Source organism: Trichomycterus rosablanca, chromosome 14 (genome assembly GCF_030014385.1).
Source record: "Trichomycterus rosablanca isolate fTriRos1 chromosome 14, fTriRos1.hap1, whole genome shotgun sequence".
Lineage (NCBI taxonomy): Eukaryota > Metazoa > Chordata > Actinopteri > Siluriformes > Trichomycteridae > Trichomycterus > Trichomycterus rosablanca.
The window spans coordinates 36865145-36879792 of record NC_086001.1 but is presented as its reverse complement, the minus strand read 5'-3'; the positions used below and the strand labels follow the sequence as shown (position 1 = coordinate 36879792).

General features: G+C 48.9%; 1 protein-coding gene across 3 annotated transcripts in view; it reads left to right on the top strand.

Moving 5' to 3' along the window:
* adgrl3.1 (adhesion G protein-coupled receptor L3.1) overlaps positions 1-14648 on the top strand; it is a 63615-nt gene that overhangs the window by 34552 nt on the left and 14415 nt on the right. For all 3 annotated transcript variants that reach the window (XM_063008586.1, XM_063008585.1, XM_063008584.1), the window contains exons 7-16: positions 232-528; positions 865-962; positions 1131-1316; positions 1394-1432; positions 4964-5147; positions 8680-8802; positions 8892-9097; positions 9447-9623; positions 11251-11460; positions 12489-12709. In XM_063008586.1, coding sequence (XP_062864656.1) covers positions 232-528; positions 865-962; positions 1131-1316; positions 1394-1432; positions 4964-5147; positions 8680-8802; positions 8892-9097; positions 9447-9623; positions 11251-11460; positions 12489-12709 — 1741 coding nt within the window. The remainder of the gene's footprint in view (positions 1-231; positions 529-864; positions 963-1130; positions 1317-1393; positions 1433-4963; positions 5148-8679; positions 8803-8891; positions 9098-9446; positions 9624-11250; positions 11461-12488; positions 12710-14648) is intronic.

Genomic DNA, 14648 nt, shown 5'->3' with positions numbered 1-14648 from the left:
GTGTCCGAAGGTCATTCATTTTCTAGCTGTCGCCCCCTAGTGCTCCGGTGCCAAAAGCTAAAATGAATTGACGTGGTGGACAGGCTAGCGCAGCGTACTCAACTTTAATTCAGCCCTATGACAGGACCTGATAGTCACGAGGACTCCGAGATAAGGAGAAACGTCCGGCTCCTCGGGGTCGTTCAGTACTTATATCATAATCCTGATAACGTTTCTTTCTCTTTGGTTCAGATCCTCCCTCATCGGTGTTGCTCCCCGAGCAGCTTCCGCCCATACGCCTGGCCACCTCCCGCCCCCATCCTTACACGGGCACCCTGCGGCCACCGTTCACCACCACCACCATGGCCCCGCCCCGTCGCCGCGACGGAGAGAACAACTTCCTCCCAGACGCTTACACCGCTCCCCCTGCCTCGGTCCGGACGCCGCCCGTCGTCGATTACTGCCCGGCACGCCTGGCCGCTGAGATCTCCTGGCCGCAGACTCACCGGGGGCACGTGGCCAAACAGCCGTGCCCTCCCGGCACCATCGGTAAGTGTCTACAGACTCACGGGTTACTTCGGTTGTTTGAGAAGCACAAACGAGCGCTCTTCTTAAGATGTGGAATAAAGAGCTGCTGATTAGCATGTGGAAGTGAACAGCGCTATGCTAGTGGGCGTGATGTGACTGATGTACAGCGGATAAAGTGCAGGAAAACAACATGCAGATCAGGTTTATTTATAAATAATAATAATAATATTCAGACGCGTCGACTCCGGGTCTCTGAGACGTTTAGCGGTTAGCGATGTTAGGAAGAGTTTAGCTAGGCAGGAGTAGGAGGAAGCGATAGGCTAACAGAAACGTTCTCCCTTTGCTGTGGTTCCTCAGGTGTGGCGACGTTCAGCTGCATGACGGGTCACTGGGACCTGAAGGGGCCGGACATGAGCAACTGCACCTCGCCCTGGACCAATCACATCACACAGAGAGTGAGTAAACATGCTAACCAGATCAGCTAAGTGTTTATTTAGCCCAGTAGCTAAACGTTTATCTTAATTACGACTGAATATATAGTGATCAGGGGTTAGGAGCTACAGTGGCAGCTTGGTGGTAACGGGTATTGAACCCACAGCCTCCCGTATGTGTGTGTTGTGTAGATGAGGTCGGGGGAGACGGCGGCGATCGTGGCGCGGGAGTTGGCCGAGCAGACGAAGGCGGCGCTGCGCCCCGGTGACGTTCCCTCCACGGTGAAGGCCATGGCTCAGCTGGTGGAGCTGCTGGACGTGCAGTTACGCAACCTCACCCCCGGGGGCAAGGACACGGCGGCACGGAGCCTCAACAAGGTACACACGTGTGTGTGTGTGTGTGTGTGTGTATGTGGGGACTAGAACTAATCTCCTTCTGTTTTGGTTTGTTGCAGCTTCAGAAGCGAGAGCGCTCCTGCCGATTCTTCATCCAGGTAATTCAGTCTTACGCTACTATGACCGTGTGTGTGTGTGTGTGTGTGTGTGTGTGTGTGTGTGTGTGTGTGTGTGTGTGTGTGTGAGCCCTGCCTCACAGTCGACGTTCCAATTCATCTTCATCCTGAATGTCATTGATTGTACTAAGATCAGTGCTAGGATCTTTCTGAGTGTATCTGTGAACAGGAAAGGACGTTCCCTAAACGTTTCTCCTTCCCTATAAAGCTAGACCGGACCCACAGCGACCCTGACCAGGGTCTAACCCGCTGGAGTGTGTGATTCTCTTGTAACTCGTGTGCAGCCGTTACGGCGGATTAGCCTCACAGCTTCAAAGCATTCGGGTTCCGCTCCATTTAGCGACTGTGTGTGTGAGTGTGTGTGAGTGTGTGTGAGTGTGTGTGTGAGTGTGTGTGAGTGTGTGTGAGTGTGTGTGAGTGTGTGTGAGTGTGTGTGTGAGTGTGTGTGTGTGTGTGAGTGTGTGTGTGTGTGTGTGTGTGTGTGTGGAGAGGACAGTAAGTGTAACGAGGAACGTGTCGAATACACTGTTGTCATCTTTTCTTGCGGCGTAGCTTCGTATTCACACTCACACACACACACACACACACACACACAGAGTAACTGGGGTGGAATGATACCCCCAGTAGCCCCCCCCCCCCAACAGAATGTAAAAGGGAATAAAGGAGGCGTGAAATTCATCAAGAGATTCCGCTTTCAGCACCATAAGGCTATCCTAATATTATAATAATAATAATTGTTATTATTATAATATTATCATTATTATATTTTATTATTATTTATTATTAATTATTGTTATTTATTATTATTATATTTTATTATTATTTATTATTAATTATTGTTATTTATTATTATTATATTTTATTATTATTAATTATTATTATTATTATTATTATTATTATTTATTAATATTTAATTATGTTATTATTTTATTATTATTACTTATTAATATTATTATTTAATATTATTATTATTATTATTTATTATTGTTATTATTATTTGTTTATTTATTATTATTATTATTATTTGTTTATTATTATTATTATTAATATTATTTATTATTGGTATTATTATTATTATTACGTTAATTATTATTTACATTTACATTTTCAGCATTTAGCAGACGCTTTTATCCAAAGCGACTTACACAATGAGCAATTGAGGGTTAAGGGCCTTGCTCAGGGACCCAACAGTGGCAACTTGGTGGTGGCGGGGCTTGAACCGGCAACCTTCTGTTTACTAGTCCAGTACCTTAACCACTGAGCTATCACTGGCCCCATTATTATTATTATTATTTATCATTATTATTATTATGAGTATTATTATTATTATTTGTTTATTATTTTTATTATTATTATTATCATAATAATTATTATTAATATTAATATTATTATTATTGGAAGTCTGGAGGTAAATGAAGTACCTGGAGATCAAACCCACACTATGTTTGTGTTGTTTATGTTTGAGGCGTTTAGCGGACTCTGTTATCTAAAGCGACTCGCAATTATGACTTACACAGTTTGAGCGAGGGTTAGGAGCTACGGTGGCAACTTGGTGGTAACAAGGATTGAACCAGCAACCTTCTGATTACCTTAGAAGGTAGAGTACCTTATGAGCTGGAATCTCAGCTCTGCTACCGGTCGGCTGGGCGCCCCCTAGTGGACTGCTGTGGGTAGTGTGCCTGGTTAGTAGCCCGAGGTGCCTGTACAGAAGTGGAGGTAGTGCAGGAGAATAAGAAGGGGTCCCTCCCTGGACACCATCCAGGTCCCCAGTGGAGAAATCCTGGAGGATGATGGTAGAGGGGTACTAGCATCGTATCAGGCTGGCGTCTCTCATTACCACCTATTTCCTCCGTAGCGGAGAGCAGATTTAAGCTACTTAATAAAATAGCGGCCGTAATAATCCACGTAAACAAGCCGGCGGCTGCAGAAACGCTTCATTAGCATATCAGGACTGGAGACTTTAATAAGCTGAGATGTTACCCGTTCCCTTAAACGCTCCTTTATTAGTTTGGGCTTTATTGCGTGTGAGATTGGGGGGCAGAGGCGGTTGTGGAAGCACTCAGTGTCTCCCCCCCCCCCCCCCCCCCCCGGTGAGGGGAGTGTGGGTGTGAAACGACTCCGGCGTCCCAGAGGAACCGGCTTCACTCTGGCACGTTCAGGGTTTAGAGTGGAGATGTGGGCGAGAGACACCGAGAGAGAGACAGAGAGAGAGACACTGAGAGAGAGAGTGAGGGGTATTATTGTCTCGGCCGGGCGGAGGAGATGGAAGAGCATTATGGCAGGGTGGGGCATTATGGGAAATCCATTCTCATTGTGCCAGTGTGGCGCCATAAGTGGGACGGCGTCTCTATGCTTAGGTGGCCTGTGTGTGTTTCAGCATCAAAGTGAAGTAGTGCTGAACGTGCCTCGGGGTTAGGGTTAGGGTTTAAGGGTTAGGGTTTAAGGGTTAGGGTTAGGTAAGGGTTAGGGTTAAGGTTTAAGGGTTAAGGTTATGGTTAGGGTTATGGTTAGGATTTGAAGATGAGGGTTAGGTAAGGGTTAGGTTTTGAAGATGATCTGGTTTTACTTTAGATCTAGACCTTACTTTGCACAGGCCACATCATTATTCCCTCCCTTCCTTTGGTTCCTGTTTAGGAATGGGCAGAGGGTTTAGGATTAGGATTTAGGTTTAGGGTGGGTAGGGTTCTTTGCTATCTGTTTTAAATATTTTGATGTACTTATATTAGTTTCTGTTTAGGGATTGGTGGGGGTAAGATTAGGGTTAAGGGTCAAGGTTTAGGGTTAAGGGTCAGGGTTCAAATCTAGGGTTAGGGTTTAGGGTTAAAGTTGGGGTTAAGGTTAAGGGTTAGAGTTAGGTTTAGAGTTAAAGTTGGATTTAGGGTTGAAGGTTAGGATTTAGGTTTAGGAGTTAAGGTTAGAGTTAAAAATTAAGGTTAGGGTTTAGGTTTAGGGTTAAGGTTAGGGTTTAGGTTTAGAGTTAAGGTTAGGGTTAAGGTTAGGGTTTAGGTTTAAAGTTAAGGTTAGAGTTAGTGTTAGGGTTAAAGTGAAAATGTAGGTTTAGGGTTAATGTGGGCATTAGGGCAGTGATAGCTCAGTGGTTAAGGTACTGGACTAGTAAACAGAAGATTGCCGGTTCAAGCCCCGCCACCACCAAGTTGCCACTGTTGGGTCCCTGAGCAAGGCCCTTAACCCTTAACTGCTCATCGTGTTCAGCTCATTGTGTAAGTCGCTTTGGATAAAAGCATCTGCTAAATGCTGAAAATGTAAATGTAAATGTAATGTTAGTGCTAAAAGTTAAGGTTAGGGTTTAGGTTTAGAGTTAAACCTAACCCTAGTTCTAACCACAACCACTGTGTTCTTATCTTTTGAAATGTAAAAATATGATTAATTTTCTTTAATATTTATATATTTTTATATATTGATAAATCTTCCTGTTATACATCGTGAATAAGTAATTGTAATTTTGCACCTTAAATAAAATCTACACAACATTTCCTCTCTTTCTCCTCGTAGGCGATGGTGGAGACGGTGAACAACCTGCTGCAGCCCCGCTCTCAGGCCGCGTGGAGGGCGCTGTCGGTCATCGAGCAGTTGCGCTGCGCCACCATGCTGGTGGACACGGTGGAGATGGCCGCCTTCATGCTCGCCGACAACCTACTGAAGACCGACACCATCCAGGAGAGCGCCGAGAACATCCGTACGTCTTCACGAGCACGCCTACGTACGCTAGGGTTCATTGTTCTGTCTTTGACCGGTCTGCTACTACGCAGCCACCTACAGAAGGGTTCGATCCACTGTGATTGGTCTACCCTTTATGTCCTCTGGCATCAAAGAGTATTGGCCACCCAGCAACCTGCCGGCGGCTCTTGGCCAAGTTCGGGTACATCAGTCGATGCCAAGATGCCATTTTTCAAAGGGAACTTTGATCAAGGAAGCTGCCAGAATCGCCTTTTGGAGCCGGTCGTGCATCTCAACAAACGCTAACCCGCACCAGCGAGCAATCGCTTAACCATATGGGATGTAGCGCTCGCTAGCAAATGAAATGAGAAGCACATGTTGGCTCAGCGGGACGTGAGCCTTTACTGTACGTGTCCCATCTGTAAGAGATTAGAACCATTCCAAAGTCATTTCCACCAACCGCCAACCATCCCCTGCCAAATCCTGCTCCCAGAGCAGATCTTCCCCCCCCGAGCAGCCTTGAGTTCCCAAGCACCGCCGGTCCATCACTGACACCTGGGGAACACGACTTATCACACGGCCACCGTAAACGCAGGCGCAGTTCGGGTAGCTAACCTCCCGGCCCCTAACTCCATTAGCGTCTCGACTCCGCAAACTAAAGGAACTCTGTGTTTACTGAAGTCAATACCGCGGCTCCAGGTCTGATGCGCCAAAGTGCTCCCACACCCTTAATGTGCCGCGCCAAAAATGTGAGGTTCAGCCTGGCGAGGGAACGTTAAACTCTGCCCCATCGGGCACTATCCGCCCCTCACCGATGCCGTCACTAATATAACACGCCTGTAATAACGTTGATGTTCAGCGCATCACAAATGGTCACTTTTGAAATTGTGGTCACTCATTCCCATTGTGGTCACTTTTGAGATGGTCTATATCTTAAAAGCTCAAATGGTCACTTCTGAGACAGTTCCTAATTCACTCCACATATGGTCACTTCTGAGACATTCCCCAATTTACTCACTGTGTGGTCACTTTTGAGATGGTCCCTAACTCGCACCTAATGTGGTCACTTTTGCGACTGCCCCTTTCTTAAAATCCCAAATAGTCACTTTTGAGACAGTACCTAACTCGCTTCCAATGTGGTCACTTTTGAGATGGTTCCTATCTTAAAATCCTAAATGGTCACTTTAGAGACAGTCCCTAACTCGCTCTCTCTGTGGTCACTTTTGAGATGGTCCCTAACTAAATTTCTTTCTGGTCACGTTAGAGACAGTCCCTAGCTCGTGCTCTCTGGTCACTTTAAAGACGGTCCCTAACTCGCACTCTCTCTGGTCACTTTTGAGACGGTTCCTAACTACATTTATTTCTGGTCACATTAGAGACAGTCCTTAACTCGCCACACAAACAGCAAATGTCAAGACCACTAGTAGAAGTTCTAGCCTTGACGTCACGGGTGCAGGAACGTCTCTGAAGTGGAACTGTGCCCTGGAAGGTGCCCAGTTCTGGTCCTGCTATCCTAACGAGCCTAACTGCCTTCGCTCTGCCCGGGACTGGCAGCCTGTTAGAGCACATTTCTGAATTAATTAGCGATAAAATGTGGTTGATCTTCGTCCAGGTCGTAATGATGGACAAACGCATTCTGTCTGAGGTGCTACAACACAAACGTTGCGGTGGTAGATGCTTTACCATCCCAACTTTTAGCAGATGCAGATGATCGGAATCTCCGATCCGAATATAATTGTGTGTTCCCATTTGCTTGATAAAAGCATTAATCACAGCAGTGAGATCAAACGAGCAGTGTGTGTGTGTGTGTGTGTGTGTGTGTGTGTGTGTGTGTGTGTGTGTGTGTGGGGTGTGTGGGGGTGGGAGTGGGAGTGGGTGGATAAGTGTTACGCTCCATGTATGCAACATTTGCAAAGACTAGATTCAGCTAATTAGGTTAGGCGCAGCGTGATCTTCCCTGCTGTCGAGTGTGTGTGTGTGTGTGTGTGTGTGTGTGTGTGTGTCTACATTACCGAGCTGGAAGTGTTTTATATAACACACACACACACACACACACACACACACACACACACACCCATAGGACCGTATCCCAAATCAGAGACTCGTGGTGGGAACCTGAGTACAAAATAGACTCGAATTCGAATTCGGGTGCGTTTAGATGACAACCCCTAAGGTTACCAGGGTTCTTCTGAGTAGAGCGCTTATGGTTATGGTCTCGGCGTCTGATTGGCTGACGTTGCTGGTTCCACCAGCTTGGTCAAGCTAGAACCCAACTTCTGTTGTCTCCTTCCCTTACATTGGGTTCCATGAGGGCACGTTGGTAGGTAGGCAATCGTTCTCTGCTGGAGTTGACTTGGGGTAATATTCCAAGTGTGGAGCCAGATCCATCTCACCACTTGTTGGATTGCTTGCTGCCCCAGCGCCAATCAAACCAACCAGTTTTCCCCCTCACATCTGCCCTTGGGCGCACTAGTGTTGGTCCTCTGCGACTATTCCCAGACCGGGATGACGTTCTCGGATCTAAGAACGCTCTGGGATCTGAGAGGCAGTTAGGATTACTGTTCCCAGTCAACGCCCACGACCGATCCCCGAAAAGATCCGCCTGGATGAAACGTAACGTCCTCGTAACGTTACGTAAGTTTGGCGTCGGCGCTCTGGAGCCGCCGAGCGCCCAGAAATTGATTATGAGATCAGGCACGGAGTGAAAGAGCAATTTGTCTTCACTAACGATGACACGTCGGCGGGCAGCGCTTCAAACCCAATCTGCGCTCCCGGGCTGCGGAGTCGTATTACGGAGCTGCGCGCAGATAATGTGTCCGTCGATGCCTGTGTGTGGTCGTTTGTTACCGTCCGGCGTGACCTAGAAACTCCTGTCAAAATCTTACGTCCGTCTGTAGACGTACCCCATCCATGAATTATGCCACAGGGACTTTGTGGCTATACAAGCACTGACTGGAGTCCTTTTGTTGCTCTAAAAAACTAAATAGACACCAGACCTAGTCAGAAAGGTGACCACACAAGGTCCATGACTGTACACATACAGGGCAGCGCCCTTGTACGGCACCTCTGGAGATAAAAGGGTCCAACAGTGGCTGTATTGTAGATCCAGGGGTTCAAACCTACAACCTTCTGATTGGTAGCCCAAAGCTCTACCCATCATAGACGTTGTTTTGTTTTGTAGAGTTGCCAGGTCCAGTTTTCAACGTAGTTGCCGATGCCGTCTGGGTGCATGATGAAGCTTCCAGGTACCTTGCTTGGGGTTAGGTTGCCGTCCGAGTCTTTCGGTCCATGTTGGTCCTTCTTGTCTGGCACCTAGAGATCAGAACGATTGCGGAACGAGAGACAAGTGGCAGTACGGAATGTTCCAGAGTGGCACCGGCTCTCTTCTTACATCAAGGACCTGATTACATACCAGACCTCTCGTAGCGCACTACGTAGTGTTCAAGGGCATTCCAGATTCAGCCCCGGAACTAGCCAAACGTATGAGGTTTGAGACGCAGGACTTTCATTCAGGTTTATCATTGTTGTGTTTGTGTGTGGTGGAATTGCAGAGCTGGAGGTGTCGCGGCTCAGCACCGACGGGAACCTGGCAGATCTGATGTTTCCACAGTCGAACTCTTTGGGGAACTCCATCCACCTCTCGGCGAACACCCTGAAACAGCAAGGACGTAACGGTACCTCACCTACGTAGCTCAATTTCCTCTGTTTTTATACTGTTACGCTTCGGGACCCGTCACTGACGCTCTCCTGCTGTGCTCCTCAGGCGAGATCCGGATGGCTCTGGTCCTCTATAAGAATCTGGGCCAGTATTTGTCGACGGAGAACGCCAGTGTGCGGCTGGCGAGCGAAAGCGCCTACCCCAACTACTCGATTATTGTCAACTCACCCGTCATTACGGCCGCCATTAACAAGGACAGCAACAAGATCTACCTGTCCGAACCGGTCGTCTTCATCATCAAACATCTACAGGTACGAGAGAGGCACACTGAGATGCTTTTAAGAAAGAGCTTCACAGGTCTTGCTCAAGGGTCCAACGGTTGCAGGGGTAAGGTTTGAATCCTTGAGCTTCCGTCAATCATACATTACCCTCACCACCAATCTCTTGAGTTGACGGCATCCTAAAAGTGCTCTATTGGTTTCATATATTTACACTCTGAAAGAAAGGGCCAATTGAACTACTGGCATGTCTCGGGGTGGGAGGAAACCTAAGTGATTGCCTGCATCACCCCCACGCTAGCCAAGGAGAACCGCAGACCGGCATCCACGTGGGCAGTCAACCTCTGACCTTATAGTGTATTATGTACTCTCTCTTACGCAGCAGTCCGAAGAAAACTTCAACCCTAACTGCTCGTTCTGGAGCTACTCCAAACGCACCATGACCGGCTACTGGTCCACACAAGACTGCCGGCTGCTGGGCACCAACCGCACCCACACCTCCTGCTCCTGCACCCACCTCACTAACTTCGCTGTGCTAATGGCCCACGTGGAGGTCAAGGTGAGTTGATTTTGGCTAACACTGTCAAATTATGTTCTCATTCTGTGCTGTGGTGAGACCCCAGGTACCAAGGGGTTTTGGGTAAGTACGGCAGGTGTGTAGGTGCATTGGGGTCTGCATTCCAGACTTGGCGCAGTTTTACCCCAATACCCCTCCTGATGCAAGGCTTGGGACCTGCACCAACAAGTGCACCCCACAACGGCTTGGCTGTTTAGTCCACCCCCTTCTGCCCTCAGACTTAAGTCAATCACGTCTGCGCAGAACCCTGACCGGCCGATAACACCTCTGGACCCCCAGATCTCAGCAGTACGAGTCTCAGCTGAGCTGTTGTGGTTCCTAGACTGACCATCAATGAATCCCTGAGTTTGACCCCTTGTACTGTCCGTTTTTGCCTAAATGTACTTTCCACAGAGGAGTCCAGCTCAGACCCTTGACTGAAAATGACCGGAGCCATAATTGAACGTAACGAGATGGAGGCCGAGTCCATTTAGCCCTCTGCTTCCTTCCCAGCAAGAGCCGCTCAGTCTAAGCCCCCCGTACCCAGAGTAAATCGGATCGATGGAATGGAAGGCGGGACAGAGGGAGCAGGAACGAACGGGGGAACGGGTGTCGGGTTTCTGGAAGCCGTCGACTATGATAGCTCGGGTTCCGCCTCTCCTCCGGTCTGCCTCTGTGCCCCGGGAACACATCCTTCGCTCGTGTGCTAAGGCTAGAGATTTGTCAGCCTTGGATTTAATGAATAGAGCCGCGAGTAAACGGGCACACACATTATGGGCATAAAACGAGGCATGGCATTTCTGCGTGTCAGGTGAGTGCCAGAATTTGTAGGCCACACAATGGAAAAAGGTCAGCGTGTAGATAAATGGAAACACGTACCCGCCGTCCTGTCCCTCGCCCAGCAGTCTGCGTTAATGACGTTGCCGGGGCAGATAAATGCTTAACTGAACGATGTGAGGGTCCAAATAAAGAAAGTAAAGAAGTGCTATATCAAGGCTTCATGTTTCTGCCCGGAATAATCCGGGATGGGCATTAGGTGGCACCAAGCGCTTCTTACACACGTATGTCTAGATTCTAAGATGCCTCAAAATGCAACAGTGGGCAGGGAAAGCCAATGAGGTGATCGCCATCTGAGTGGTGCGTCTCATAAACCAAAAGGTATAACTAAGAAGTACCACAGTCGTTAGGGCTCTTAAGGGACGTCAGCGCCCACCTCCTTCACCGTCAACAAAGCTGAGCGATCGCACGACATCTCCCTGATCCCCTCAAGACATCTTCATGACCTAGAACTCCCAAGCTCTGGTCCTAAGGGTCAAACCAAGCGCAGCACGATGAGTGAACCCCCAAACTTGAGCTTGTTGATGAAAGACCGTTTTGGGCAGATATGGCTCCAGGTCTCTCAGCAGAGTAAATGGAAGCTGCGAGACCTTCAAAGCGGGTCCAGCACAATTACAGTCTGGCGCTAACCTCCCCGGGTAGAAGCTTCTAATTGTTTTTGTATCGACGTGGACGATTTGTATGTTTTTATCTAACTGCATTATTTTCCTGAGCGATTGATTTGACTTGGCGCTTCGTAAAATTGTACGAATACGCCAATGAACTCTTCATTATCCTGCTCTCTCTCTCTCAGAAGGCGGATCAGATGCACGAGCTGCTGTTGGACATGATCACATGGGTGGGGATCCTGCTCTCGCTGGTCTGCTTGCTCATCTGCATCTTCACCTTCTGCTTCTTCCGCGGCCTGCAGAGCGACCGCAACACCATCCACAAGAACCTGTGCATCTCGCTCTTCATCGCCGAGACGCTCTTCCTGACCGGCATCAACCGCGCCGACCAGCCGGTGAGAGCCACGCACCGACACATGACCGTAACGTAGTGTGATAGAACATCTGGGTGTGTTCCTGCGTGGCACAAATCGATCCGAGACCCCCTTTTGGAATGGAGGGCTAAAAATAAAGCCCGGGATGAATGAATTACTCAGAACTAATGTTAAGAGTGCAGGAGCACACACATCCCGAAAGTGGTTAGGATTGGCGCCTTGCTGTCGTTAATTACCAGAGTGGAGTGGTTCTCTGACCCGCTGTTAATAACGGAAAACCTGTTCGAGTCCTCGGAGAGCGGGAGTGTGCGAGGGAGATAATGTGGAAAATCCATCCAGAGAATTCATTCCAGTAGAACCTGATTGAACATCGCAATCAAGGCATCAATTATTTACCAAGACTGATAGGATGTGACTATGAATATGGCTTATCGTTATATTTACCTCGCAGAAAGTAAGCCTTGAATAGGAGTAAGGTTCCAGGACCTTCGGTAACGGAGGAGCCATGACTTGCACAAGTGGACACATCATAGACTGGGCATTTGATGATGCAGGTTATGCCAAACGTTTGTGCAGGCCACACCATCCAACATCCAAACCTCTTCAGACCCCATAGGCACACATTCCTAAACTCTGTGCAAAGGTGGGCCAAGTTCCCATCATAAGTCTGTGTAGATTCTCAGCCATCCAGGTAGTCTTACTTGCTTGAGTTGAAGGCGACTATACTTCTCATCCGAGAGGCTTCCTCAGTTCTAAAAGTTGATAGGGAGTCCCAGGTATCTAGTGGGGTCGTTGACCCACCCTGAACAGAGGGTCAGCCACCTATGAAGCAGTCTTGAGATCCCTTCCTAGGCGGTTTGACTCCCATTGACCCCTTGACCCATGTGATCCTAATGACTTACATGCTCTGAGGACTCCCTCCAAATGTCAACCTCACTGTAGGTTAAATACCTGGGCCAGTTCAGTCGCCTTCATAGCATAATATTCCAACAAGCTGATGGTGGGGTGTCCACGTTCTTTCGGTCATGGTTTGGTCATGTGTTCCTCAGATCGAGTGTGCGGTGTTTGCTGCGCTCCTGCACTTCTTCTTCCTGGCCGCGTTCACCTGGATGTTCCTGGAGGGGGTGCAGCTCTACATCATGCTGGTGGAGGTGTTCGAGAGCGAGTACTCGCGCACCAAGTACTTCTACCTCGCCGGCTACGGCGTGCCCGCCCTCATCGTGGCCGTGTCGGCCGCCGTTGACTACCGGAGCTACGGCACGGACCGTGTGTGAGTACGAATACCGTGCACTAGCATACTGTTGGAGTACTCTTGATCGCTAGGTGGCATACGGCTAGCTAACTGCACCTAGGCACTCAAAACCTTCCCCGCAAAAGTGGTTTAAAAATAACTCGGCTAGTGCACTGCTGCGGTGCATTGGAACTCGCGGGTTTGAATCTCAGCATAGTCACCGACCAAATGCAGTTGGTTGTGTTAGATAGAGGGAAGTCTGGACGGGGTCTCTTTCCGCTGCCTACGGGATCTCCAGCTCTTCAACGGGGCGTCCGATTGGCACTGTTGGCCGTGCAGGTTGGCGCATTCCCTGCGCCCATAAGTGCTGCCCGCTACACGTGGCGTAGTGTACTCCCTCTTTTCTCTGTTATTTCTGGGAATTCGTCCATTAACAGCGGCGGCTTCCGGTTTCCTCAATTACCTCTGCATCTTTTTTTTCTTTTTTTTATGGTTGCCATAGTAACTTCTCAGGTTTCGAGGCGCTCATCACCCTTCATGCGTGCACAGATCGGCTGGTATTTTCTTCTGTATTTGATAAACAGTCTGGCATTTAATGCAGGGAGACTCTGGCAAGGAAGAACCTAAAGAAACCTTGAGAGGAACCGGGCTCTTCTGGGACCCATCGTCCTTGGCTGGCTCTTCTTGCTGTGAGGCGACTGGGTTACCCTCTGCACCACCGATGCACAACAAAAATGTCCTGGCTTTGATTCTCAGGTAGAGCTGTCCGGGTCCTTTCTGCCCTGTGATGGACTGGCGACCTGTCCGGGTGTCTCCTACCTTCCGCCCAGTGAATCAGAGCCATGAATTGAGTTGTAATCAACTGTTTTGGTGTCTCATTATCGGAACAGCAGCGACTACTCTTCCAGTTCTTTAAACTCGACGGCCTGGGTCTGTGGGACTTGTATCGCTACGTGGTTAAACTGTCTAAGCTTAGTGTACAGACGGAGCCCTGAGGAAGGTTCCTTCAGATTAATATTCGAGCGTTCATTGTTATTTAAATTTATGTGTGAAGGCACCATAGGAATAAATCAGAGTCTCCAAAGGGAGGTAAATGCGGCGCAGATGTTTACAAAACCAGGAGCCAAGGAGAGGGATAAGGAACATATGATATGTGACCGGGAATAAGGTCACGGACGGTCACGGCAAGTCCAGGCATCTTCCGTTAGGAAACGGAGAGCAATGCTTTGTCAGACCCTGGGTATAAAGTTTAGCACCAGGTTGGACAACTTGTCCCTTCTTGACTTGGGTTTGACCCGTTGAAGTAACATCCAAAACTGGTCCCTGCTTTCTTGTGTGGCTGACTGCTGATGGTAGTTCCTCAGAGTTCACCTGGTAAACACAGCAGATCTGATCGGAGTAACTTTGATAGGGGTTAGATTGGTCTGGCTAGATGACTAGGTCCAAAGTGTGCTCACGGGCAGTGGTACCAGTGGTTCGAGAGGAGCCAGGAACCGTCGACAGGTCGTTGGGCGGCCAAGACTCCTTGATTCCAGAGGATGTGAAGGCTGTGGAACAAACTGCAGGTGAATGTGTCCAACCCTTCTGTGTATGAGGCTGCGTGACGGTCAGTCAAAGTGCCCATGGTGAGCCTTGTCCACCATCCAAGGGACCTGCCATGGGCAAGCAGGAATGGAATAGAAGAGGGTCGACTGGTCAGACGAATCTAGAGAGCTGCGATTGGGGTCCATGGCCTTCCGTCGATAGCCCAAAGCTCTACCCCCTCGCACCAGGATGCACTGTAGTTGAAGAACCTGCTGGTAACGTCCTGGTACCAGATACCACAGGAGTCCCTCAAAAGTCTTGTGGACTCTGTGTCTCTGTGGCAGGGTAGCCGAGCGGTCCTGTAACAAAGCGGCTCCAGCAGGGCACGATTGGCATCATGTTGCAGAATTCTGTTCCTTCGCCCGTCTTGCACAATTCCCTTCAGCATCGCAGC